The sequence below is a fragment of the Anser anser genome (assembly GCF_964211835.1).
Source record: "Anser anser genome assembly, chromosome: 6".
Classification (NCBI taxonomy): Eukaryota; Metazoa; Chordata; class Aves; order Anseriformes; family Anatidae; genus Anser; species Anser anser.
The window spans coordinates 17944755-17969224 of NC_139726.1; the positions used below are offsets into that span (position 1 = coordinate 17944755).

Genomic DNA, 24470 nt, shown 5'->3' on the forward strand with positions numbered 1-24470 from the left:
GTAAGAGAGAAATATGTAGACTAAAGGAAGGTAATAGAAGCAGTCCTTTCATTAGGATTAAAGAGGAATAGGCTATCGTTAATTACTTTTGAGCTTATTCCACTCAAGTACAAAGATATTTTTGAATCTGTGTTGATGTAAGCGATCAGCTGAAACTTAAGACCTGATGAATTATTTTGGTTAAGAGAAATTATTTATATTGCTAATACCATTCAATGTATCAAGAAGAAACCTTGGCGTCTTCAGTACAGAAGCCAGCTGTTGTTGAGTCATTTGTGTTTATTTAATTTTTAAATTTTGATTTATTTATTTTAATTTGGTTCAGGGTTCTAAATCTATTTCCAGTAAGTTTAGTCTCCTTGAATTTTCTCAGTACTGCTGTTATTACTAATCCTGCTGTTCATTAAATTTCAGCTTTTTTTCTTCACCCCTGCATTTTCATGATCCTTTCCTGCAAATATATAGGAAAGAAAGGCATAGTCTTGGTCTTTAAGTTTGATTTCTTGCTCTTGCAGACCTTCAATTTCTGATAGGTAGAAAAAACAAAACCCAAACTAACAGCATTACAAATTTTCTGTATTTGTGCTTGTTTCACAGTAGTTCTTTTACTGAATACTTATGCTTTTCCTTGTCACTGGCATTGTCACAGTTACATAGACCTCCCTGTTAGTCTTTGTTAAGCTAAGCAAGACAAACCCTTTCAGTTTCTTCTTCAAATTTCCTAGACCTTTGTAGAAGTCTTTATCTCTTGTAGTTTGAATTAATTTTTTTAAGCATAGATGATCAGAATCATGAACAATATGCTTTTAATAAGCTTCATATTATTGCATTAATATTGATATCTGTATATGAGAAATATCTTCTCTGGTAATTTTAAGATTTCATTTCCTTTTCCATAGGGATATCACATTGGTAGCTCATAATTACTCTGTGATCAGCTTTTGCCCCCACAGTTCTCCCACTGTGGTTTTCAGCTCCTGAGCTCTCAATTTCTAGCAGAAACTCAGTGAGCTTAAGTTCACATCATTGCATTTTGCATTATTAAATTTTACCTCAGTTTTATTCTTGTGGTCCTAAAAGTAATCCAAATCTTCCCGTTGATGTTCCATTTCTCTTATACTAGCAGTGCTTCCTAATACTGTCACCAGAGATTTTTTGAACAAACCCAAACTGTGAGTTTTGGCATCATTCATATTGCTTATGCTGTAGCCACTAATATATACACATAGTAAAGTTATTTCTTCAAAATGTTGCTGAGGAATATATGTTAGTATTTTTCTTCCAGCTTGTTTGGTACGGCACTACATCATTTCGCCTTACTTTTACAATCTGCGATACTTTTAATTGATCTCAAATGTCCTCTGTCATGATCGTTAGTACTAGTAAATCTGACTTAAATTTCATTTCAAAAGTTGAGTGATGGAGCTTCTGCTGTCTACTTGCTGCCTGCTTTTGTCAGGTCTCTGACATAAAGCTGATTTGTGATAGATTCAAAGTGACCATTATTTCACCTTGCATAATCCATAGGAACTCTGAATTTGCCTTTTTTTTTAATTCTTGCTCTTTTCCTCTGAAGAAAAATGAAATAAAATCAAACTGTGTATCGTGAGTAATGCTTCTGTATGCTATAAAGTGATACCTGTTGATTCTCTAAAGGGAATGGATTATCAGCTTTTTGCTTTAACATTTCTCAAATAACTGTAAAACGTTATTGTATTTACACCTGTCTATACCCATTGCTAATGAAATGTTAAAATTTTCGCTTTCGCAAAGTGGTAATTATATTGCCGTGAATTAAGATATAGAATATCTTATGGGAAAAGCTTCTGCAGCTGCGATAATATGCACAAAGAAATTCTCTATGCTTCTAAGTGCATTTATAATTTGTACTGAGATTTTAACCTAACTCGGGGAAATATTCTTCTATATTGTCCCTTATTGCCTCATGAGTTCTTCACATCTCGAACTGCAGAGAGATCTTGTACTCCTTGTGAATAGAAACTCTAAATTATGTTTCTGATATCGGTGATTGTAGCTCCTAGCTTTGTGTTTTCACTCTTTGAAGGAAGATCATCATGTAATAGATGAGCATAGAGAGAGCCTACATAGTATTTATGAGAGGTGAGTTGGCAACTTCCAATTTTTTTATTTGGTCATTTGCTTTTTTCATATCACGTTGCTGGCCTCTGTATCCTGGCTGCGTGGCACGTGGGGTCTTAGAAGAGGTTTTCAGCAGTGCATGGACTGTACTCCTGTGGTTGTACTCCCCTATGTAGGTGTAAGCAGATACTGATTTGAATATAGCCTTGAAGAACTGAGTGTTTGCATAGGAATAAATACATTAATACTTAGTAATGATGCATCGTCATTTATTTTAAATTACCTTTTGAAATGAAAATATTATCTTGGGAGATATTCCTATTCCACACTGATCAGGGAAAGCAAATTTCCTCTTCTTTTATTGCTGAATCACTCCAGTCTATTTTCTGAAGGGCTTTTTGTCTCCTTGCATATGTATTTATATCCAGTGCTCATAATTTAGTAATTTTTTTTGGTAGTAAGTGAATTCATGAATTATTCTGGAAGAACGTTGGAAGTGTCAGCTTTCAAGAACATTGACAGTGTTTGAAGCAGCGCCCTGACTGCCACTATCATCAGCATTATAATGGTAGCATCAGGTTGTTGGGCCTCTAGGTTCACTCTTTTGGAGAATATAAAAAGCAGTGTCAAGTCTGGCCTGATTTGGTTCCCTTGTGCACTTAAAGCCTCCCAGGGCTTTGCTAACTAGCATCTGTTACTGAAGATGGCTACGTTAGCCAGGAGTTTTCTATACCTAAGCACATGTCAGTGGAGACCCTCTAGGAATGTGTGACTAAGTGAGTTCCCTTCCCTGTAGGTGAAGAGTCCTTACGTTGTGGCAGTAGCATGCTGTATAAAGTGAAACAATTAAAAATTTGTAGAAGACAGTTTCTCTCTCTAAAGGGAAATACGTGGTATTCATGGATGAGACCAGTTTGCTATTATCAGTGTCATAATGTGAATGACTGTAAGCCAAACTTGATTAACTGCAAGTTGCTCAAAAGAGCAATTACTACAAGTGTATAATAATAATGTTAAACTAACAGAATATGATCTGGGTGAATTAATTTAAAACCATTTGCTCCTAGTTTCAGCTTCTGCTTGTATTTCAAAGTAAAGAAGGACATCAAAATTAATTTGAAAACATGCAAGCTATTTGAGCCAATATAGTTCAATTAAGGATGATTTCTTTCTTTTTCCCCAAGTTTTATTTGTCTGTAAAACTCAACCACTAGGAATATATTTTAGTATGTGTTGAGGTAATGTTCCTGTGTGTTTAATGTTATGGACTGACTGTTGCTAGAGGACTTTCTCACTGTGTCAGTGCTAGTAATGTTTCAGTGGGTCAAGAATTCAGAAGAGTTATGACATGAAAACTTTTCCAGTTTTTTGGTTGCAATATTTCTTTCTAGTTCTGTGTTGGGAATTTTTTTGTTTGCATAAGTTTGTTGCTAGAATGATAGCAAAAATAAATATAAGTAATAATTTTAAGTAGTAATCTATTTTGCTTTATAATTGCGTCATATACATATTTGAATAAGAAGTCTGGTTATTACTGTGTAGTCCTAAGTGTTTAAAAATTATGAAGGAGGATACTGTGCATTTGTTAGCTTGAAAGGTCTCTAGTATCAGAAAAAAAACCATGCATGATTGCTTTGTTTGATATCAAAACACATTTTTGCTGTCATAATACTGGCACATTTTCAAGGCATGCTGTTTTCTGGCTGCTAGCAGGGAGTAATGGAAACAATGCAGTGATCATGCAATTTCTTGAAAATAAACACCAAAATACTTAGGCAAGCAATGTTTTCAATTGTAGAGACTCAGATATATAAGGCTGCACAAAATAGCTGTTTCAGTACCACACAGATATTAAAATGCCTTGCTGTCTGTAAATTGTTTGTAATTTCTTTCTGGTAATTTTCCTTTGGATCAGATTGTGATGCTGCTTCTGAATGGTGATATTGCTTGTTGAGGAGTGGTCATGCAAGCAAAATTTGATAACCTCGATATGTCATTTCATCTGCTGCTTTTCTTTTGTTAATGCAAAGCTGGTTGCATAATATCTAATTTCTCCTTTAGCTGACCACAGATGAAAACAAAATCTATAATGGCAGCTCTAGGTTTTATAAAAAAAAAAAAAAAAAAAAAAAAAAAAAAAACAAAAAACAAAAAACAAAAAACGCAAGTGAGGAGTTGAAGGATGTGGCTTGTTCTGTTTGGATGATGCAGGATTGCTTTAAGCAGTAAGCTTACTGTTTTCAGATGGCATTAGCAGCATCAGTGATATAGCTGTGTCAGCCTCCTTGACTACTGGATGTCTGTAACTGCACGGAGGAAACTATATTTAAGATCTGATATCTTGAGGGTAATGACTCCAGCATTTACTGATGGACAGAATGGCTGTTAATGCTTTCTTCACTAGCCCAGAAGATTTTGAAAGATAGATGGGTCTGTGATGCACTTTTGTGAGACAGGAAATGCAATTTTTGGGGGTCTCTGGAAATAGAAAGGTCATGCAGCTTGGAACCGGTGAGACATTACAGTCGTTAAGTCATCAGGTATGACCTCATAGTTTACTAATATTTCTAAGGCAAGGTTTTACAGTTTTACAGTTTTAGGTCATTTGCAATCTCTTTGTCTGTGTAATTGCTTCGTGTTGGATTTGCTACAGGATTTATAGGGTAGACTGTTTACATAAGCAGAGTAATGTATATCTTGGAAATCTAATGTGTTGTGAATTGTTATTTGAACAATGTAAGGTTATTCCATATATATTTTCAACCCATTTTTATTGTGAATATGATTTCTTTTAACTAAGTTACGGTAGCAGGTTATGCCTTTGCTGTAAAGTAAAATGGCAAGGCTGTATTGCAGTTTTATTTTGCTTTGTCTTTACATGGCAACAGAATGCTATTGTGTGAATGTGTTTATTTGTCATATGAAGCACAGTGTAGGGCAACTCTTTACCTACAGTGGCAGGTTATTTAAAAGAACATATCACATTGTGTAACAGAGCTGAGCTATTCTGCAGGCACAGATCTTACTTCATTTTGCAGTAGTAGTTCTTTTTTCCCCTTCAGTCAGATTTAAAAATAGCTCACTGAACATAACGCTTAAAGTTTGGCAAGATAACTCTCCCCTTTTTAATTATTATGCTCAGTGATGCATACTAATACTAATGGGTTGTAAAATGGAAGATTAATAACTTAAATATTTAGTATGTTGTTTAAAACCAAATTCATTTTTACTTATCCTTTTTGTTTATAATTGTTGCCAACTTTATTGCAAGGCTGGTACTTTGAGATCTGCTAACGTATTGTGACTGATAGAAAAGTCCGAGAACATAAAAGAAAACAAGTATATGGGTATTTTACATAGGAAGATAGTGGCCTAATTTCAGGTATGAAGGACAGAATGGTATTAGTTATACTGTTATCACATTACATGTTATAAATGGTAGATAATAGTCACTGAAGAGTTCCTATTTTATTGCCCTTGAATACAGCATACAGCAATTATATTTCATAGAATTTGTAGAAGTTTATTTTCAAAAACGATGTTCAGCTCCATCTTAAGAAATTCTAGATGTATTTGCAGAACATTTCCATGGCAACGTATTTGGCCATGTGTTTTAAAAGCTCAGCTGAAGCCTGAAAGTAATGTGCAATATTTCTGTTGCTTGCTTTATTCTTGTGAAACAACAGTTTGCACATGTAACTGGACTGCAGATTGGCAGGGGTGAGTGGTACTTCCTGACCCCAAAGCTCAGGATTAAGTGATCAACGTTTGAAAATATTTTCATATTTTCACCTAAAAATGTAAACATGTAAAAACATGGATTTGATTTTGCATTTAGAATTGCATTCCAGTTTCATCCCAGTTTAATAACATTTTATTGGAAATGAATATGTGTGGGAGACCACAGAAGACCAAACTTGAGAATGTACAGCAAATAGTTTCAGTAAAAATGGCTGTCTTCTCATTTTTAATTAAAAACATATTTCTAAAAAATGTTTTATTACTTGTACTGCCCATAATTTATAGTTTCCCAGTCTACTTATCCAGCTTACATTCTTAATAATAATGGGAAAAGACTTCCCTACTCTGAAGCTTGATTAGGTTTGGAATGATTTCAGTATACCTTTCACTTGTTACAAGATCTTTTTAATCTGTTAGAATTTATTTTCAGTGTTTTAATGCATTAGTCACAATGAGTACATTCTGTTTCTTGGCATTGGAATGAAATTCCTGAAAGTATTGGTTTCATGGTATTTTGCTGCTTTGCGGGGTATTTGAGGCCTTTTTAAAAGGACCAACCCTCCCCACAGCCTCTTTGGTTTTCTTATTCAAGTATAATTTAAAATCTTGACTTTTGAAGTTCTTCCTGGAGTTTTCTTTGCTCATTAAAAATAATTAGATCTTCCTGAAATTTTGCGTAAGTGGAAGCTATAATGGTATGCCATGTACTTACCCTGGATTCTGTTTTATCATTTATATTAATTCTGCAAATTGTATTCAGTTTTTGAAATGTGACATTGATGATAATCCCAAAATAATGCAGTAGACATGCATTGTGGCGTGCTTAGTATGGAAATTATCTACAGAGCAAAATTAATTGGCAAATAATGTTAGCTTGAGGAAGTCTGTGTTTAGGTCATTTCATTTTGAAATACCAGTGTGACCAACTGTTTTAAGTGAGTTTGAGTATGTTATTTCACTCAAAGGGCATACTCCCATTAGGTGATTCTTCATTTGTGGGGGACAATAGAATATTACTCCTAAGGAATCTATGAAGGAGTTAAAGTTCTTGTAAGAGGAGGAGTTGCAGCAAGGTAGAGACACACATGAGGAAAGGGAATCAGACAGAAGTGATCTGAAAACTTAAAACTACAGAAACTGTTTTGCTTGTTTAGCTCTCCGTTATCCAATGGCAGCGTAAATGGTATCACAATACAATGGTTTTTTTAGTGCATTCTTTAAAACTTTACCTCCCCTCCTCAGACCAAGTTGATTGCACCTGTGTTTGAAAGTGCACTTTGTGGAATGCTGCGTTAAAAAGGATCTCACTAACTAAAGAACACCTTTCCCTTGACCATGAATTATGAATACACATCTGTGAGTATAGTGTGTTTCCCTGTCTTTAAACATTCATATTTTCAGAACTTGATGATGCAGATCTTATGAAGGATCAAAGCTCTGTATGGAAGTTTTAGGAACTGCATCAACTAGCAGGTTGCATGAGAAGCCCAGTATTGGTGTCATTTACCAATTCTAAACATGAATACTTGCACACATGCGCATACTCAGTTGTGTACGGCCATGCTTTTGCCTACTTCTGATTGCCATTTTAATTCCACACTACTGACTCTTTCTATGCCCAATAGTGCCAGTTTTTAAGGACATGATAACACTAGGGTGAATGAGAGATTGTGGCCAAGCTTTCACAAATGGCAAAAGAACACTAGAAGCAAATAGTACTTTCAGAGTGAGAATTCAGTTCCTTTTGTCCTACATCAGTCTCCCTCCCGGGAGATGATCCTATTCTCTAGTCAGATTCTTCTCATTTAGTACTTTAATTCATATACCCCATCACTGGGCCTAATGACCCGAATTGGGGTAGGCTTAGTGTAAGCATGTCAGAAAGCCCTAAACAGAATGTAGCATAAAATAAATATGCAATAGGTACCTGCAGGGTCACAAAATACATAGCTCAATGACTCTATCAGTTTGTACTCCAAGAGTATCACCGTGTGATCGTTTTGAGGGAAGACTATTTGAAGGAGTTTTGCTGGGACATGAAAATGTGGAAACTTGCTGTGAACACATCACAGTAATAACGCCCCAGTAATGTGTTCAATTTAGAGTAGAGTCGTAGTTAGTCCCAACCAATTTCTGTAGAGGTGGAACCTCCTGAGAGGGAGTAGCGGGGAAAGTTAGCAGATTAATGCAGTAAAAGCGAGCGGTTATGCATTACATAGAATGGCATTTGGGAGATGAAGCAATGGTCTGTCTGTCTCATACCCTTTCCCTGCTCTAGTAATAGTGATAGGAGTTGCTCATCCTGTTTCTTGTTTCCTTGCAAGACCATGCTTATTTTGCTTTACTTAGTTTATCAATAGAAGTTAATAATAATAATAATAATAAAAACAAACAACAAGTCTACAAACATTAACATGAGTGCTGTTTCACTGCTGTTATCATTGTCCTTTCCCTCATGATAAAACTAAGCTAAGTTTAAGTAGAAGCTGATCCATAATTCTGGTAATTTCGGATAGATTAATTAGTAAAAAATCAATACAAACTACAGAATAAGCTCCATAATGCTTTCCATTGCACCTTACTGATTTCAGTGTGACCCTCAAAGGGAGACCATCACTTCCTTGAATTGGTTTTAAAGCGTACATACCATTATTACAGGATTGTGAGTGATGGTAAGGTGAAGAAATGCTATTATTCTCATTTTACTAAGGGAGCTCTGTCCCAAAGAAATAAAATGGCTACCCCAAAACTAAACAGAAAATAAAAATTTAGCCTGGCTTGCTACTTTGTCTTGATCACTGGAATGCCTTGTCTCTGAATCAGGGTCTTGGTATTGGTGGCAGTCTTTATTGAACTATTTATCATTTTAGACTCGGGTACTAGCAATCTAAGTACATTAAATGAGGGAAAAAATATAATTTTTGTGTTTTATCAAGGGGAAAGTTGGTAAGAATAAAAATGATTGCAGAATCACAGAATTGTTGAGGTTGGAAGGGACATTTGGAGGTTATCAAAGCCCCTGGAGCCCAGGTGACTGGAGTCTACCCCTTGCTTAGAGGAGCGACAGCTAGACCACATTGCCTAGCACCGTGTCTGGTCAGATTTTGAATATTTCCAAGAATGGAGATTCTGCAACTGCTTTGGGTAGCCTGTTCCAGTGTTTGACCACTCATAACATTTTTTTCGTATGTGTTTAAGTGGAATTTCTCATATTTCGGTTAGTTCCCGTTTCCCCTTATGCTGTCACTGGGCATTAATGAGAAGAGTCTGGTTAAGCCCTCCCTACTCTCCCCTACAATCAGTTATTTGTACGCTATAGTCCTGTCTAAGCTTTTTCTTCTCTAGGCTGCACAGTCCCAGATATTTCAGCCTCTCCTTGCTTGACAGAAGCTCCAATCACTTAATCACCTTCCTGGCCCTGTATTGGGCTCACTCCAGTATGTCCGTGTCTTCCATGTAAGATGGGAGCCCAGAACTAGACAGAGCACTTCAGATGTGTCTTGACCAGGATGAGTAGATGGGAAGGTTCATATTATCTGGGAAGGAAATTTGGATGGTCTGTGAACTAGTCCATCAAATATAGGAAACTTTGGACAGGAATCCTTGAACAATGACGGCTGAAAGAACTGAAAATTATAAATAGTAATATTTTTTAGTAATCTTTTGGAGAAGAAAAGCTTGGAAAACAGCTTTATTTGAGTCATAGTAATTGTGTTAGTGATGAAACCTGCTGTTTTAGAATTTCTGATGTACGGAATCTGAGTCCCCAAATGCCAACTGAAATGAGCAGAGAATTAATTCTAAAGGGAAAGGTTGAATTTTAATTTGTTGAAGCTAAGTAAATCTTAATGGAACTGAATAAAAATATATCATCTATTATGATTTAACTAATAAAAAAAATGGTGAACTATGGGGAACATGAACTTCAGGGATTCATAAGCTGTGTCTTTAGTCAACTTGCCAAAAATGATTTCTGTTGGAACCTCAGAACACTGACAGAGCTTTCAAATGTTCTCAACTGATGCAGCATCATGATGCAGCATCAGCTGGTGCAAAATATTCAGCTGAGTGCATTGGATTAAAATGTAAAACAGCTTTAAGTTACATGAGAGAGAGTTGAAGAATTGTAAAACTTCACTCCTCTTTAATAGCTTCCCTTTTCTCCCCTCAGCTGCCTAAATAAAATAACGTATATAGGAGCCATCAGTGATTCAGGATTCTCTCCTGATAACATAATGAGTTTACTTGTCTGAATTCTCTTTATTAAAGTTTTTATGCAAGCATACACACAGTCATTAAAATACATGCAAGAAATCATACCCATGTGGTTTGCATCCACATTTAATGCAATTAAAACTATTTTAATGAAAGCAGTATTGGTTTTATGCCCCAATCCTGTGATTAAAATTTTCCAGCAAAAGCAGTGTCAGTTTTTTTTACTTGTCTGAATCCTGCAAGTGAAACAGCAGAGAAATACCTTGTCCTTGCATTTGAGCAGCAAAATGTTTTCCTATTTTTCTTCTAACTTTTCTAGTCGTATTCCAGGAAAATATTTGGTGAATATAAAATTTTAGATTTCATAGGGGTGTGTGTGTGTTTATGGGATCATTAGAAAAATCTAATGCATGAAGAAAATACAAATGAATAGTTCTGTAACAATATCAGTAATATAATATAGTGATTTCTTATTGCACTGTATATTCTGCTGAAGATAATTGCTGGATGCTTATATTCTACATGGCAGGTATAGGCCTGACTCTGTGGTTACTCTTGAGGATGAAGCTCAGTGTCTGGTAACTGATTTTATCTTCAGAATATCAGTTGTGGTAGTTGTGCTAATACGTGCCAAAATATATGACTTCTTAGACGACCGGGGCACAGGATTTAATGGAAGAGACTAGACATCACCAGTAAAGTTTACCTACTGTATGAAATGTGAAGTGTATGAAAACCCAAATCTGTCTTGGCATTCTTGTTTTGTTCAGGAAGGAAGTGATGACCACTTTCTCCAGTAACTGATTGCCTTATTACATTCAGCAGGTTTGTTCCCTCTGCTAGATCTCAGTGTACTGTCTCCAGTCCTTCTGCACGTAGTCGTAAGGGAATTTCTCATTACTGGTAGTGAGTGTCTTGCAGTGACTCACTGGGCTCAGTTATTGCCCAGTCTGCCTTCTGCTCTCCTCCTCTTTCCTGAGTGGTTTTCTGTTTTGTAGGGTGATGTGCTGAGATTTCTCAGCCATCTAACTTCTAATGCAAAGATGCATATTTGCTGTGGATGTCACTGAAAGATGTAATCTGTGCTGTCAAAAGTAGTTACAAGCACTGCCTTGTGTCCCGAACATCTATAGTAGCAGCAACCTCAGCACAGATCTGGGACACGCTCTGTCCTTTTCTTGACTGCTTCAACCAATAAGAAGTGTTAAATTGTTTCCTTTTTAGTGTCCTTTGCAATTGCTGAGACAGAGATTAAATTTACATTTTTAGCAATGTCTGTATCATCAGCTATAAACAAATTTCCCTGGTAATCGCTTAGACTTTATTTCCCTCATGGGCCTCCTTTTATGTCCATAAAAATATCATTATCAATTTCTAGTTTAGCTTCCTTTTAATTTTACTGTCTTTACTTGACTACACTGTACATACCTGTAGATCTCTAATTTAATATAGAAACCTGCAGAATAGCACCTTTATCTGCTACTATGGATAGTGTAAAATTTCCTAGGGTGAACTGCCTTTTATTTTGTCATAGCAAACGACATTCAGGCTCTTTGGCTTCGGACACTTCTGGCACACGCTTATATAGAAAGCTGGGCAGCAGTGATCCTGTAAAATAAATTGGCTAAGCCCTGGAGCTGATGCTAACCCCATAATGGATGTTCCTGCCTTCCTGTCATGTTCATTGCCAAATCTGTTCCCCTCTTGGTTTGCAGTTTACCTATTTGGGTTACGCATAGTGATGTACACTGATGTAGCACATAAGTGGAACAACACTGCTCTTTTCATAAAACAGCAGGCAATTTCATCATTTCCAAGACAAGAAGCACCCAATGCTCAGTAACCCTCCTTTTGGAAGATTATCTGTGTTAATGAAGGCAGGGTTTTATTCGCTTCATCAGGTTCCTAGTGCAATTCTGATCAGTTTGAACTGATGCGTATTTATAACTTATTAGTCTCTTGTCAGAGGGCCTCTTACTCTCAGCAGGGGACTGCAGATCTCCTTTAGCTACCTCAGTTGCCATGTCTTTCCCTGGAGCATAAGGACATAAAAACGTTTGTGCTGGGCCAGACCAAAAGTCTGCATAGCTCAGCATCTCATCAGTGTGACAGTGGTCAAAAGCCTAGGTAAGCCTGTAATAGTGGGGCAATGGCACAATGACAGTTCATAGCTCCAGGACTTTCTGTTCCAGAAATGGTGTTCTCGGATTTGGTACCTTTGATAGATTTCTCTTCACTGAACTGGTCTGCACATTTCTTGAACTCAACAAAGCTTCTAGTATCCACTGGAATTCTACGCACTGGACCACCATGCTATGTGAAGAACTATGTGTTTTTCTTTGTTTTGAATATGGCTCCAATTGTCTTCATTTAATACTGCCATCCTTGGTGCTGTGTTGGCAAAGACATTGAACAGGAATTTTTCTATTCAGCCTCTGAATACCTATCATGTTTTTATAGACTTCTAATACAGCTCCTTCATACACTAGGTATTCTTATTCTCTACATCTGAATCTTTTCTATTTCAACTATATCCTTTTTGGCAAATAGGAACCAAATAAACTTGATGTTCAAGATGTAGGTAAACTTTAGATGTATATAGAGGGGATAATGATATCCTTATTTTGTTCCCTATGCATTTCTAATTTGTAGTATTCTATTTGCCTTTTTTTCCTACTGAATTTCCTATTACTGAATTTCGATATGATATGTTCATGGAATTTTTTACCAAAACTACAAGACCCTGCTGCTATGTGGTGGTGCTCAGAAAATTTCGCTATGTATGTGAAACTAAGATTGTTTTTCCCTCTGATGCATCAGTTTACGATTCCCACTGAGCTCCAACAACAGTTTATCATCCTTAACACATTTTGTGTGCTAAGGGCCTTCTGGAGATCTTCATATTCAAGTTTAACTTTATGAATTCTTTATGGATCTTAGGAAATTATCCCTCATTAGTAAACTTTGTCGCCTTGCTGCTAATCCAAAATCATCTATACATGTGTAAGATACCATATGTATGAGTGCAAATCTCACCAGAATTCAAGCGATGACTTCTGCACTGGTGACCTCCCTCTGCCAGAAGAAATGACAATTTCTTTATGGCTTCTGTTTTCTACATTTTATCAGTTCTTAACTCCTGCAGAGACTTTTCCTCATATCCTATTGCTGCTTATGTTCTTGTAGTTGACTCTTTGGAGGACTCTTGCTGAAAACCTTTTGACTATCAGAGTAGACTTTGTGAACCAATTTCTTTTATTTACAGAGTTTATCACAGAATCACAGAATCATTTAGGTTGAAAGAGACCTCCAAGATCACCTAATCCAACCTGTATCACCTAGTCTTTTCTCCTTCAAGGAATTAAAGGAGGTTTGTGATACCACAGGATCAATTCTTTTTCCATTATATCACAGTTACTCATATACCCTGTAATTTTATTCTTTATAATAGTTTTCTTCGAATCTGCCCGTTAGCAGCAGCAGGCTTACTGGGTGATTGTTGACAAATACTGTTTCGAAATCTTTGCAAAAGTTGGTATCATATGTGTGGTCTTCCACTTCAAAGGTACAGAGGTGGTTCCAAGTAAGGATGTTACACACCAAATTCAGTGTCTTACTTGTAGAACTTGGAATATAAACTGGGCTTTGTTTGCTGAGATATCTTGGGAGTACTTGTGTTGGAAAGATATCCAAATTTAACAGCAGTTCTAGGCTGGCTGGATCTCCACAGAAACGTCGTGCGGCGTAACAGCAAAAGGAATAACTGAGGAAGCAGAAACATTAAGAAAGGGTTTAAAATACAAGAAAGATCAATAAAAGTTAATAATGTCAGAATTTCCATTTTTTTTTTTTTTATGGTCAGATTGAAAAAGTCATCACGCCTTTGGTAATCTTTTATTATTCTTTGGCATGTGCATTACTTCTGTGATTCAGGGTGATGAAAAATGAAGAAGAATGAGAATGATCATGAATTAAATTTTCAAGTGAATAACAATAATGTCTATTACAGGAACTATGCACAGGATTTATTGACTTGATCTCTATGCTATTGAAAAGGAAATGTTTCTTATCTTTTACTTAATCATTAAGTATATCAGTTGCTTTTTTCTTTTCTTCCCATTTTTATTGTTTAGCAGATGAATAGGAAAATGGCATAGACAGAGTGCTAGTTACGTTGAGACTGGATGCTTTAGTGCCTGTGAGGTTTGGAGGAATAGGCAGGCTCACTGAGTGCCCTGTGAAAGTCAGATCCACTGCTAAAGGCAGAAGTAGGGACGTCTGTTTATGCTGGTTCTCTCCTCTTTTGTCCGTCTGTCAGAAACACTTCAGTTTGGATGTAAGCTGTACTGGGTGAGGTAGTTTCAGTCTTTACTGGCCTTAAAAAAAAAACTGTGGGCCATTTTGTTTTGATAGGTGGACAAAGGTTCAAGTGAGATTTCAGTTTTGTTCTGCTGACTTCTTATTACTGTTTCTAGTTTCTGGTTGACTTTTCTATGCTCTGTCTCAGTTTAAAATATATCATTTTGTTTCTAAGCAGAGGAAAGCTCTTATGATGCACACTTTTTAAAGTGTTATGTTTCAGTCTATAGCAATGCTATAGTTTAAAATAAAAACAATCTCGAATCTTTTCTAGCTCCTATACTGCTGGGTTCCCATTGACTAAACTGGAGTTGTGCAAGGTGCAAATGAATATGGGATTTCACCTTTCTGTTTGTGGAGTAACATCTTTATTTGCCATGATCCAGTCTGCTGAGAATTCCACCACTGTGGAGGAGGATTTTGTGGTTGAACCCTAATGTAAATAGAAAACCTTACGGTTTACAAACCTTCTTCCCTGGGCTGAGTTCTGGTACATTTAGATCAGGAATCAATTTGAAACTGTAGATGTAATCACACTTGAACATAAATGTTGCAAAGAAAATAAAATTATTACACATAACCCTTAATTCTTTTCCAAGTGTTTATGCTCATTGTTTTTTAAGTATGCATTACTAGCATAAGTTAGCGTATCACAGTGACAGGGAAGGAATGAATTTCAATTAATTCATTTTTTTTTTCCTCTTAGGCAGATCAGTTCCTAAAGTTTTAACGTTAGCTGGCATCTGTGGCCCCCATATATAGCAGACCTGATTGCACCCTTATCTGGCGATGTAAGTCCCTGTGTAACTTGCTGGGAGAGGTCTGGTTTAAAGTGGAACATAAAACATTAGCTAGCCTAGTTCTGTTCGCAGTCCTTTGCCTTCTGAAATATTTTGCTTGAAAATAATTATTGGTAAAGATAAGTATCAGATATATCAGCTGTGGCATTTAGCATGGGAAAGAATGAGCAGGCTTAAAATAACAAAACAAGCTCCTTTAAAATAAATAAATAGATAAAATCCACAAACACTTACTCTCCAAGAACTCAGACATCTGTATGTCCAAGGATGCAGAAGAACACTTAACCAGGGATGTTTTTTACTCTCTTGTGTACTGTATCATGAGAAGAATTAAGCAATCAGAATGCTATTCTGGCAAATGATCCATAAGTGCGATTAAAATTCCTAGGAGAATAGGGCTCAGATTAGGTCTATATTGCGAAAGATTTATTAGCATATGTTGGCAATGAATTTCTAATACAGTTACGGAGTATCGGTATAAAATGCCTCCAGTACTGTTTATATGGACTTGGTATGCAATATAAGCTTGTTAAACTTTTCCTGGTATAGCTATGTTACAGTAGATCACCCTTATTAATTAGCATTTTTAATCACCATGTAATTTGTTAAAACAGTTAATGTGTAGAATATGTAGAAAGTATATGTAATAGCTTCAGATAACAGGTTTTAGAAAATATGAGAGTAACAATCAGGATGGCACAGTTTCTTTTCTCTTATTATTTTTGATTGCTTTATTGGTGCTTGTTTGTCTCTGTTCTGTCAGATGCTTCTCATGCTCTTATGTTCCACGTGCAGGTTACACTTCTCTGCCTTGTCTTTCTTGCTTTAAGTTACATCTGCCTCTAGTTCAGCCTCCTCTGTATAGCATTCCTACCACATACTTTATTTTTTTTCCCTCCAAATTCAGAACTCCCTGTTGCCTTCATTACTTGCTCTTCATTTTATTTTTTGATATTTCTAGAATGTTACCGGTCCCAAAGAACCTGGAGATTGTCTTTTTGCCTCCTGCTGTTCACTCCAGCCCACAGAACTCTGTTCCCTCGTTGTCTGTTAAGTCCGGCTCATCCATGGTGTTTATGAACACTGCTCCCTCCAGTAATACTTGCTTTGAATTTGGGTCAAAGAAGTTGGCACCTAGCCCGCTCTCTCTCTTTCTGAACATAGGTATTTGTTTCTGTCTGCCTCTCTAACATTGCTACCATTTGCCATGCACACAACTCTACCTGTTCCCCATTTCTCTGTCTGCCTTTGACTTGCAACATTCTTTTCTTGAATTCATAATTTGTCGCACTTTGGTTTCCATGTGGATGACCGTCCAACTCGGTAGCTGCCCTGGGGCTGTTTCTCATTTGAATTGTATCCCACATGCCTAATCAGCTACACACCTGACCTGGTCTCTTCTAAGCGCTGTGTTCTCTGAGTTCCTTTTCTGTGATAACTGTTTTAACTTTCTCAACATTTTTATTCTCTCACTCCAGAAATGGAACTTTGTAAAAGCTTTTTTGTCAGTCTTGATGACTGCTTTTCCACTCTTATTTCCTTTATTACTCTATGCTTTGCCTTCCTCTGTCAGCATATCAGTTCCCTTTAGTTTCTATTTTCTTTGTTCTTCTCATACACTTCCAAACCCTTCTTAAAATTCGTGGTCCTGGCTGACTCCCAGTATGCACTTTCTCAGTTCCTAATGCCATCTGCCATGCTGCAGAGATACTGCTGAGTATCTCTGGTGAAAATCTTTCAATTCTCATGACTTTCTGTGCTTCTTAGGGATTTCTGTTCTTCTAGGATTTTTGTTATGACACAAGTATCTTTGCCTGCAGTTTTCCCTGTTTTGTATTTTTTTACTAATTTTATAGGCCTCCATTTAGTTTATCTGTTTCCCTTTGTTTCCATGTGAACTTTTAAAGGCTAATCAGCCAAGGACAAAATTCAAGCTGCTGCTTCTTCATCTGAAACAGATGTTCTTTTTTTTTTCTAGTCTTTAGACCTGTTCCCATGACCTGTCCATATCCACCTTGTGCAGTTCTTTTTAAATTGTCTCTCTCATCTTCAATTCCTTTCCTTACACAAGAAATATGCCCAAATCTCTCCATTGTAAAGACACCAAGAAACAAAACAACCCTAAACTTCAGTAGTTTCTTTTCTCCAGATTAATTTCCTATCTCTGGGTCTCTTTCACCCTCCCCCCCCCCTCCTTTACCCTATACTAAGGTATGCTTTGTACAACTGTCTTCATTTCTTGTCTTCTGCTGCCTTTCTAGAACTGCTCACTTCTGGTTTGTCTTTTGCACTGAAATTTATCTTACTAATGTTCCACTTGACTTCTTCCTGGAAGATTTCCAGGCTAGTCCTTTATTCTCCTCCACTCCATCTGTCATCTCTCTCAGTTTATGTGCTGTACTCTTCACTAAATTTTGTTGTTCTTAGGCATTTGTCATTTTGTCCTTGTTGATTCTCTTTTCAGACCAGTTCCTTGTTAGGTACGTCTTCCTCTCCCTCTCCTCCTTTTTGTGTATGTATGTGTGTGTTTAGGTCTCTCAGGAATCCATCCTCAGCCTTTTCATCTTCCTCCACATCTTAACTTTGGATAATGTAGCCATAAACATAATCTTTATGGAGACATCATTGCTGTATTTTTTAGTGGTCTTCCACCACTCTGGTTAAATTCTACCTATCTCAGCAAATTTTCTTGGTCTTCAGATGTCATCTGAATATAATGTCAGAACCAATTCCTGGATTTTCTTTTCTTTCCTGATGCACTTTTCTTGCTCTATGCAGCTCTGAGGTCTGACAGTTCCTATTTGTCCTTGTAGCCGTAAATCACATTGAAGGCCTGCTCATCTCAACACCATGACTGTTATGATCTCATCTTTCTGCTTGACTTCAATACTTACAGCTTTGCTTCACTTGATTAGTGGTGTTAATATCATCTTAGCTTATTCCTCTGCCTACATCACTTGCTTTTTGAAGTCTGTTTACTCATCTTCTCAAATACAAACTTAGAGTCTTTATTTTAAATGCTTTACAGCTTCCATCCTTTCCCTCCAGGAGAGAGATTGTCACAAATTTGAATTTTGTGTTTGCTCTGCTGGCCTTTGATTTCTTAATTGTCTGTTTCTCTTGTATTCATTTGTGCATTTTCTTTGACTATACCCTGTCTTCATTGATACTCTTCCTCAAAACTCTTCTGTAGTCTGTAGAAGTAAGTATAACCTGTTAATAACTGGGCAGGTGTGTGTGTGCATCTTACTATGCTTAGGTTGCTATGTAGTCTTAACCCTTACACTATTTGTTGGTTATATACCTATAAACTATAACTTGTCTTTTGAGTTATATGGCTGTTGAAATAGTTATAAGTTATTTATTTCAAATCACTGTCACATCATACGTATATTTACAACATGTATGTCTATGGAGCCCACAGATGCTATTCTTCTTTCTCCACATGTGAACACATACATATTTAATAACAATACTAATTAAAAAAAAAAAGTTGCAGTTGCAAGCAAGGATACTTACAAGACCAAATACAGTTTGGGTGATTATTATTACTTGTTTAGTATCTGCATTGAAATCATGCCAAGAAAGGGACCTATTGTACTAAGCCTGGTACAAACTTGTATTAAGTGAAAGAGTGGTCTGAGTAGCTTGCAGCATAAAGTTTAAATGATAAAGATTTTTTTTTTGAGTGTGTTCACCACATAAAAAATAAATCCATTCTTTAATAAAAGAAGATGGTGTTGTCTTGGCAAGGAAGGGTATGAAGAGCATCTGCTGGGTATTCTTTTTCATCATCGTGTTTGTAATTGTTTTTATTTTAGAGCAGTATCATGAAATACAAATAATCATATGTAATTCAAAAATTTCATTACTTTTGTTGAGCCAGTAAAATTTAATATTTAGTCATTTCTGTTGTATTCTCAAAATACTGAATGCTGGAGACATCTAGGTCAAGGAGTAGTTTGAAAGGTTAAATATAATGTGATATTAGTAATCTAGCAAATACGTAAACAAGCAGGTAAATACTATGCCTCTTAGAAGGGTTGAAAAAAATTTTTGCTTTGGAAAAGTTTCCGTACCACAGCAGGAATGCAATCCTGACAGTCTTCCTATTTCAAATATTATAGCTATATCCACCAGAAAGACTCCCAAACTCCTAAAATAGGCAATAGTTAAAGGTTTGCTCGTGTCCTTCTAAGCTCTGATTGAGATTACTGTGTTTTGCCTTGCTGTTAGTGGGTGCATACGGATCTATTGATTTAATGGCCTTGTGAGAAAATTGACAATGAAAATGACAAAGCTGTTTTCTAACAATAAAATTCCTTTCATAAAGAAGATCTTAAATCTGAGTATTAATGGCCATCTTAGAGCCTACTTTATACCTTATACTATTGCTTGGCCATTTTACGGAACAAGTTATGTTCTATAATTTTGATGTAAAGCTCACTATTAAAGTCATATCGGTTGTTTCTAACTTTTAGCTTGTTTATTGTCGAATATCTTGACTAATCCAGAATAACAAGGTCATGGAAGTGATGATGTTTAAAACTTCCGTATTACAGCAGACAAGCAATTTGTATGAGTGAAATTCTTAAATCTCTGAGAGGTAGGAAGACCAGTTGAACTACTGATTAAAATTCATACTTACCTTTGGCAGCACATTTCAAATTCCTGAAAGTATATCTTGTGCACTTTTGCTGTCTAGACTTTTAAACTGTACAAATCCCTCATTTTTAGTCCACTGTTACAGTGTATTTTGAGTCTTTGATAGGAAAATTCTCTTTCCAGTGATGTATTTCATTCCCCTGCTTTTCCAGGCACAGCCCTTGTATTTAGAAGCGATGCGCAAGTAACTTAAAATTAACTTAAAAGTTGGTATCTGAAATCTATTTATTTGCTGCATTACTTCTCAGAGCACATTATCAATTTCATTATCCCACATTTCTTTTCTGGCCTTTTTTTTTTCCTTTTCCCTTTCATTGCTTCTGCACTGTTTTTATTTTATTATTTTTTTATTTTTTCCTAAGTATTCTTTTTTTTTCTTTTTTCTGGCATTCTAAGTTTTTTCCTGGTAATGGATGAGAGAAGGGCCATAGTATTTTTAAAGCTTGGATTAGATTTGACTCATTCAGGCTACCTCCAATACTAGTAGAGCAACAATGATTCCAGTGTTGGCTAACTTGTTAGGGAGGTTAGAAATGAGTTTGGCTGTGTAGGAATTATGACAGTCAATCTAACAGTCCATCTGGTTTACTGTCTCCAGATATTCCCAATTAAACAGTCCTCAATCTTGATCATTTTCAGCCTATCCTCAGTGGTGGTCGAGCCACCTAAGATGTCGCTTATCCTGTGGGAGTGGTGGTCATTTTGCATTGACTATTAGAAGAGTTGAGGGTGATACCATCTCTGATTTAGGCGATTTCAGTTAGGTGCCAAACGTTTTATGGAGTTAATCTGAGTTTAGAATATTTCTGTCCTGGAATATCCTCTCTGCTGCCTTGATTAATAAGGATTGTACTGTGGTTGTAGAGAATGTTTGTTTACTGCATACAACCAAAATACTGTGGGTAGGACTGAGAAACAGAAGAACCACTAAGCATTATACCAATGTTTTTGAGAAAGGGAGGCAATTTATTATTGATAAGGCTGGCTTATAAAAAAAAAAAAAGGATATTTTGAATTATGGTTGGCATACATTTGTATATAGAAGATATAGATTCCAGACTAGAACACTTTTGTGGTTGTAAAAGAAGTGAAAAAAGTCCTTTCTCTCAGTGTTGTAGCTGCGGTTGAAACAATCCTAATAAGTTGGTCATGACCTCCTTTCTTCTTTGCACTTGCTACTTCCACATGAGTTAGCTGCTGCAAGAAGACTGACTTCTATGATTCTTCTCTCTGACCCTGTTTCTTTGGGAAAAGGTCTGGAGACACATCTGTTTTCTGAGGCTGAAAGCAGGTCCCTTGAGATGAGAAGTGTATCCAACTTAAAACCCAGTATATCTTACTGCTGATTAAGAATCCAGCAATAAACATGATTTACTTTTTTTTCCATTTGCTATCCAGGAGCTAATACCTTATTGCATAGTAGGCTAAACTTAGCACATTTAACTTCTAACTACATCTAAATAATACTGTTATCCTGGATCTATCCTCACCTGGCTTCAAGCCAAGAGGGAGCCCAGACAAGCTAAAAGTAAATCTCATTTAGGCCTTGGATAAGTCTTCACATCTTCATGCTGTTGGACTTCTTTGTCGTAGTTGACATAGCCATTGCTATGAAGTGAGAAAAGAGGATTTCTGCTAATGGGACTGCATTAGGGTGACATAAGACATTCAAATAATAACCGTGGAGGAGAAAATAACCGTGCCTGAACTTGAAATCTGTGCTGTACCTTGCCTTGATAACTTTTAAGTATTTTGACAGTGTAGTAAAGGAAAATACAAAGCAAAGGGAATAAAATCTCAGTCATACAAATGTGACCCAACTTGTATATCCCTTCACAAGCAGCAAGGAATGCTGCCTTTCATTTATTCAGAGGTCTTGCTGAGACTAGCATTTGAATGAAGATTAGTTTACAAACCCAGCAGATATGATATGATAGGAAGGAAGGAAGGGGAAAAGTTATAGGAATAATAGCAAGACTGAAAATGTTCAGAGGAACATGATACTGTAAGTGTCTTGTTCAGGTTTTGTAAGGCTCTCAGCGTAGTTTAAAACATAACCGATAATTTTACTCCAAGGCATACAAAACGTGGCAAGTACAATTGCAATTAAATGCAGGTGCTCAAAGCAGGTACCAGAGTCCAGAAAGAATTCAGCTGTTCCTTGCTTCCTTAGTATATCCAGTGCTCTAACAGGTTGAGTGGGAACTCTTTTTTTTTTTTTTCTTTTTTTCCCCTCCTGTTTTATTGCTGCAGCCACTAGAACAACAGAATCCTTTTCTGATGGAGAGTGCAGAGAAAGTGGTGCATCTAGGTCCCACTGCAACAAAGCAGGTCACTATTTTACCTTGGTGATTGTTTTCTCTATTTTTCTCTTTAAATAGAAATCTCGTCTTCAGTTGCACAGGCATATGAAGAATAGATGTAGCAAAGCAACATATTTGCCTTGCAAATGCAACAAATGCATTACTTCTCCCTAAAATGCTTTTGTTCTAAGGAAGAACATTACTTATTAAATAATAAGGGAATACTTCAGTGATTATGCATTAATTTATGCATCAGCACATAGTTAGCTCAACTGTGCATAATAGTACTTACAGCACAGGGTGCTTCAATGTATATAGCCCCAGGAATTACATGTGAGCAATGTGAGCATTTACTTGTCTCTAAGACTGCTGTGTTTGAATCGTATGTGCGTTTCCTGCTTGTGTTTAGTCTGGTTTGCCTTATAACAGTAGTATGTGCTTGGATTTAATGTCTGAAATGATTATCTATGTTTATATGTTTCAGGAACAGTATTATTATATTAGAAGTGTGCTCAGTCTCAGGTAAAGAGCAAACCAGTTCTTTGGAGCCGGTGCTGATCGGTGCAATTTTTAGCAGTGTTGCAGAAGATGGTATTTCTTTATTGAGTCATACTCTAAACAGTTCGTGGCTTTTGCTATAAAAAGAGAGAAAAGAAGAGGGGAAAAAGAGAAAAATGCTCTTATGCATATGACATGCAGCCCTGGGGAAGATGCAAATCTGGAATGAAAAATAAAACTGATTGCTTTCTACTGTGTCGCATAGATTGAACTATGTGGATTAAGCTGACCAAATATGTGCTTTATGTTAACTAGTAAATTGCTGCAGAAATCTGCCACCAAAAAAATACAAAAAAACAAAAAACAACAACAACAAAAAAACGCAAAAACATACGAAACAACAGTACAATTAAAGAGAGACTTTTAAAAATAATTCTGTAGACCTTATTAAATTATAAATGTGTTTTGATGGGTCATTCTCGATAGGTGAATAGGGGGGAAAGTAGAATGGAAAAAGCAATTATATTTCATCAGAAAGATTAGATTCACTGTCCTTTCCACTTCAACAGATTGTTAAATGTGATTATACGTAATATAAGCAATTAAACAGTAATATTGGAGGGAGAAAAGAATTGTAGCATCTAAACTGTGGGCATACACATTGTGCATTAAATCAATTTTGTGTGACTGTGTGTGCTCAAGGACAGTTTAAAGGACAGGGCTGAACATGGCAGTCACCAGTGATTTGCCTTCTCCAACAGTGAGGCATCCATCTACATCCAACAGCTTTTTTGCCATTTAGGTTAATTGTCTTTACAAGATATTCCCTATATGCTGTCAGCAGCTGTTGAGTTCAAATAACTCACTTTTCTTTATCTGCAATAATGCCATCTTTACAAAGTGACAAGCTTAACTTAACCAAAATGATCTTAAAAATACAAATGTTATGGAGTGAAATAATTACAACACAAAGAGATATATAAATAATATAAAACTGGAATCTTCACACTGGGAGGGCAATCGCTCTGTGTATGTGATGTCTGGATAAATGTTTAGAATCTCATTACAGACTATTCAAAAGGTGAACACAGTTTCTATCACTAGCTTCTTGATAAAATATATAAGCTAAAATTAGTATATTAAAGTTTCTTCTCCAAAGCCTGTAAATATTGATATACAAAGTAACTAAAATTATTTTATATTACAGCTTTCTATTTTTTATAGGAATGCAGCATTTAATATTTTATTCTGACAGGCATTCCTTAGTTCCAGATGGCATTTGAGAATTATGTAGGTTGTCTAATCATCAATAAGTGGCTTATATGGAGAAGTAATTAATATCATGATTATTTTCTTATGAGTCAGCAGGTGTGTCATGCATAATTTCTAGTGTGGAAAAAAATCAAAATGGCTTCTGCTCTGCCATGTATTTTATAGGAAGAAAGATGCTGAAAAAGGTTCTTGGTTATGTTGTAATTTGCACTATGAGTGTATTAAGAATGTAATTAAAAAGGGAGAGGGTTTTACCTGAAGGTTTGAAAATCCCAAACTATTTTCTGGAATAGTAATACTCTTAGTAGCTGACTTTTGTTTACTGTTTAAAAAGTAATAATCCAGTTTATTGAAAAGAGTGACCAAAAATCAGAGAAGGGAAATGAAAGTAGCCATATGTGAAGAAAACGTAGGTAAAAAGAAGGATAAAGGAAATAAATGATTTCTGGTTTTCCATGTAAATTGATTGGGTTTTGTGCTATCCATTTTGACTCATCCATCTAAAATATTAGCACCA

At 36.2% G+C, this 24470-nt stretch overlaps 1 protein-coding gene across 20 annotated transcripts in view; it reads left to right on the forward strand.

Moving 5' to 3' along the window:
- The window catches only part of SLC4A10 (solute carrier family 4 member 10), a 169235-nt gene that overhangs the window by 44350 nt on the left and 100415 nt on the right, over positions 1 to 24470 (forward strand). For 4 of the 20 annotated variants that reach the window (XM_083840781.1, XM_083840785.1, XM_083840794.1 and 1 more), the window contains exon 1: positions 4257 to 4640. The exons of 15 other annotated variants lie outside the window; for them this stretch is intronic. Coding sequence is in view for 2 of the 5 variants with exons in the window: in XM_083840794.1 (XP_083696920.1) it covers positions 4560 to 4640 (81 nt within the window). In the remaining 3 variants the exon portion in view is untranslated. Of the gene's footprint in view, positions 1 to 4256; positions 4641 to 24470 lie in introns of those variants that run through there. One more of the 20 variants, XM_083840788.1, reaches the window with a different exon arrangement.